This window comes from Parasteatoda tepidariorum, chromosome 1 (assembly GCF_043381705.1).
Source record: "Parasteatoda tepidariorum isolate YZ-2023 chromosome 1, CAS_Ptep_4.0, whole genome shotgun sequence".
NCBI classification, from domain to species: Eukaryota; Metazoa; Arthropoda; class Arachnida; order Araneae; family Theridiidae; genus Parasteatoda; species Parasteatoda tepidariorum.
Genome location: NC_092204.1, coordinates 336,078 through 340,301, shown reverse-complemented (window position 1 = coordinate 340,301; position 4,224 = coordinate 336,078). Strand labels below are relative to the sequence as shown.

Sequence of the window (4,224 nt, the reverse complement as noted above, 5' to 3'; positions counted from 1 at the left end):
ATAGTTCGAAAGCCTACTTTAACAATAGAAAAAACGGCTTTTTGTAGCGATTCAGAAAACCGGAAAAATCAGTTATCCGGAATAGCGATCGTTCCGGATAATCGGTTCCCTACTGTAGTAGGAAATGAATTGCTTTAAACATGCTCTTCAATTGAATTCCATTTCAATTCAGAACCTACTTCTTCTGGGTTTGATGAGGATGGGTTTTGTTTCGTCACTGGGAGTTCCCAGTCCCGCTTCATTGATGGCCGTCACACGGAATTGGTATGTTTCTCCGTTCTCCAGCCCCGTCGCTTTACCGGAATTGACATTATCGTCCAAGAGGGCAGCTTTCGTCCACTGGACGGAACCCTTGCGCTTCTTCTCTATGAGGTAACCGGTTATGGGCGAACCACCATCTTTCTTCGGGGATTCCCATGCGAGCTCCACTCTATCCTTGTCCCAGTCTTTAACGGTTGGAGTGCCGGGTTGTCCTGGGGGATCTGTGGAAACAATAATAACACTCTGTTATACACCATACACACATACGTCCCGCAATCGAAAAGAGTAGAACACCGAAATCAAGCATCACTGGCTGCTGTCAGTAAGCGGGTGGGTGACCACTTGGATCCTCCTGCGTATGAGCGGAGGTCCTCGTTCAACTGTTCTACCACAAAGTGCTATACTTCGCTCGAAGGGCTACCGAAGCAGGGGAGCCATCCCCTCTGCTTGCGATGACAGACATTCGGATCATCTTCAGGTATGTTTCCCAGACCGTCACCCATAGCCCAGTGTGCAGCTCTAGTGAGAGGTAAATAAAGTACCTTATACATATACGGTATTTTAATTCTAGTTTTAGACGAACGAATGCAATTATTATTATAAGTTTTTCCCCAGAAGAAATGTGAAATCCTGTGGGAAACTTCTCTTAATGTATTCTAGCCTATTAAATGTATTGATTTATCCCTTGTAACACACGGGATGAGGATTACCTGCGAGATTTTCCCTCTAAAAGGCGACGAGCGTCGTTTTTGGTGTGATTTTGTTGTTTTCTTTCCTCACCCTAATCTCTATAGTTTGTCTAAAGTAAGAACTCCCCTAACCATTCGTCTGAATGGTGACTATGCTAACGAGGTTATAACTATTTTAGGTAGGGGTGTGGGGTCACTGCTTAGGACAGGTTTTGGCTCTGGTCCGTGAGAGGAATCTTTTTCTCCGGTCTATTGCGTTAGCCCCAGAGTGAAGAAAAGCCACCCTCGCTGCGCTATTCTTGTTTCCATAGCAGTAGGCGACCTCAGACTTTGTGGCGGGAGGAGTCCTTACCGCAGACAAACTATAAATAAAGAGAGGCTTTTGGCCATCCTGTTTTAAATACAATACATTTTTTTAATTATTCATTACGAATAATTAAAAATATATATTTATAATTTCATTAACGAATTCTAAGACAGATAATTATGAAATTAAAAAAAAAACAGTTTGAAAGAGCAACTTTTCAGTGACTGAAAAAGTAAGAAATAAAATATTGGGTGTTTTGCTCAATGCCTCTTTATATGTCTCAAAATATGTGACAAGAATTTCTAAAGGAAACAGTCAGTGATTTATTCGATGTCAATTGGAAACATTTGCTTACGCAAAAAATAGATTACAAAAAAAATTTGCGGCTCATTATAAAATAAAATGAATCTAGAAAATTAACTCTTGTCATTCAAAAACTGCACATAATTATTTCTTAATTTTTCTTTCAGAGCCTTTGAAAATCTTTTTTAAAATTATTATCATTACTAAAATGTAACATCAGAATAATTCCATAGTAAAACTACATTTTACTAAATGCATGTTCCATAATTGCAATTTCATTTAACTACAGTTTATGCGTACATACTCATACGAGATGATCTTGGGTGTCAAAAAGGCTATTGTTGGGGTCTGCCAATTCTTAAAGGTATTTTTAAAATAGTTGCAAACAAATCTTACCGTATGGATTCTTTGCAATAACTGGTTCGAAAGCATCCAAAGGATCAGACTCTCCTTCTGCATTAACGGCCTTCACTCTGAACTTATATTCATGTCCTGTGATTAAAAAAAAGATACATATAAAGTCACCTGACAGTGCAAATAGTTGAATATTGTCTTCATTATGGCAATTTATTAGTTAATCTGATAGTATCCGATTTTGAAATGAAATAAACAATCAGTGATCAGGGGCCTGTCCAGTCATTTTGTGAAAGGTCCTTTTTTGTAAAATTGTGAAAAAATTACGCGTCATTTGTAAATATAAAATAAACGTTAAGTCACATTCTTTCAACCAGGGTCCGGCTTTTGTGAATGTGTGCGAATAGGGTCCTGTTATTGCAATAAAACTTTTTCAAGGAGTTTTTAAATTGTAAAGACATACGAGATTATGCTTAACACTGTAAAATTATAAGGAAAAGAATTAACTTTTGAAAAATGAACAGCAATTGCTGCTACTAAATTAGACATGCAACTTACATGTATTTGGTATTTAGCCTATACTGATAAACGCAGAATATTCGTTTCGGACGAATATGGGAAGAAGCGTCTGCCGAAGACAAAATTTAATTCGTTTACATCTGTCTTTCCTCCCCCCCCCCTGGAAAGGTTTATTCGATTAACAAAACAATAATGAAGATAAACAAATTAGTGAAGGATCCGATTAAAAGATAAATCATTTTTTGAAGGGTCTTCTAAACAGACCCCTGGTGATAAACAATTTTTCTTATTTTATAACCGTCGTTGAACAGCCAACCCAATTTTTGGGCTTACGACTACTAATGTAACCTTGTAATTTTGACCCAACCTTGTAAACAACTCCGTAACCTTGTCATTTTGACATTAGTTCCAGAGTTTATTTCATTTTCAAAATTCGTGATCGCAACGAACTATAGGGGGCATGAGACGAATACCTGCGATTTCTATATGAACAGTCATTCAGTTACTCTGGAAACGTCTTTAATGTAGCATGTAGCATTGTAACGCTCCTTCTTTATTGTGGCTTATTAAATTTAAAAAAGAAAAATTTTTGATATTCTTTCTTATGCAAAAGAAAACAAAATGGTATCTTTTTTTTTAGAGAAGGAACATCCAAAACACATCAGAAAAATATTTGTAAATAAACAGAAAAAAATATGTATCTTATTAGAGTTATTCTTATTAGAGTTAAAACCCATGATATAACATGAAATGCTCATTTAAACTTTACATTCCATAGTTTTAAGAATCATATTACTTCAAACATTAAAATTAACAAAAAGTAGGACATAAAGCCTCATAATTTTATGTAATTTAATTTTGTAAGCAAAGTTTTATGACAACAATTTATATCAAAAAATTTTAAGTTTCAATAAAAATCATTATTTAGAAACTAAAAAACGTAAAATAAAGAATGCTTGCGAAACAAAACAAAAAAAATCTTTTTGACGCCATTTTTTAGTGCTACGAAAATGCGTCTTTGGGATTTGCCAATAACAAAACAAGATGCAATTTTATTTTTTCAGGAGCGAAATATTTTACCGTAAAAACGAAAATGTACCAATTCTCATGACATTAAACTTTATCTTGGTAAACGCAAGTTTTGGAAATGTTATTTCATTTGGAATCTTATTTATCAGAGTTCACATGGCGATATGATTGTTTTGAATCTATGCTAAACTCTATATCGGCCCATTTTTCACCGAAATCCGATTGACTACTTTGATTTCAAATAAAGTGTTTTATTTTATGACCTGTGGAAAAAATTTTAAGTGTAGATTGGCGGCACTTAAAAACCGCCAAATCTGTAGTGGCGGTGGCGTTAATACGTAAGTACCGAATTTTTTATTCTATACTTTTCTGAATCTTATTACTTCAAACATTAGAATATACAAGAAGTATACATAAACACATAATGTTATACCATTTAATTTTTCAAAAAACGTATTTTGACAACAATTTTTATCAAAAAACTGTAAACTAAAAAACGTAAAATAAAGAGTTCTTATGATAAAAAATGATTTTAAAAATTCTTCATATTGAAATAAAAACTTTCATATCCTTATTGTTCTTAATCAGACGTAAAAAACCATTCTGTAGAGAACCATCATCAAATGAAAAAAAAATATTTACAAGCAAATTTTTTATTGTAAAAATCATTGCACTTACCTGATTTATAATTCCCGGAGAATTCCAAAATGATAAGTTCCTTGTTTGAAAACTTTATTCTCAAATAATAGATACATAGTTTAT

General features: G+C 34.1%; 1 protein-coding gene across 1 annotated transcript in view; it reads right to left on the bottom strand.

Moving 5' to 3' along the window:
- LOC107453633 (twitchin) overlaps positions 1–4,224 on the bottom strand; it is a gene marked incomplete in the record, with an annotated part of 247,518 nt that overhangs the window by 74,015 nt on the left and 169,279 nt on the right. Inside the window, 2 exon segments of the mRNA XM_071179568.1 lie at positions 180–482; positions 1,957–2,052. Coding sequence (XP_071035669.1) covers positions 180–482; positions 1,957–2,052 — 399 coding nt within the window.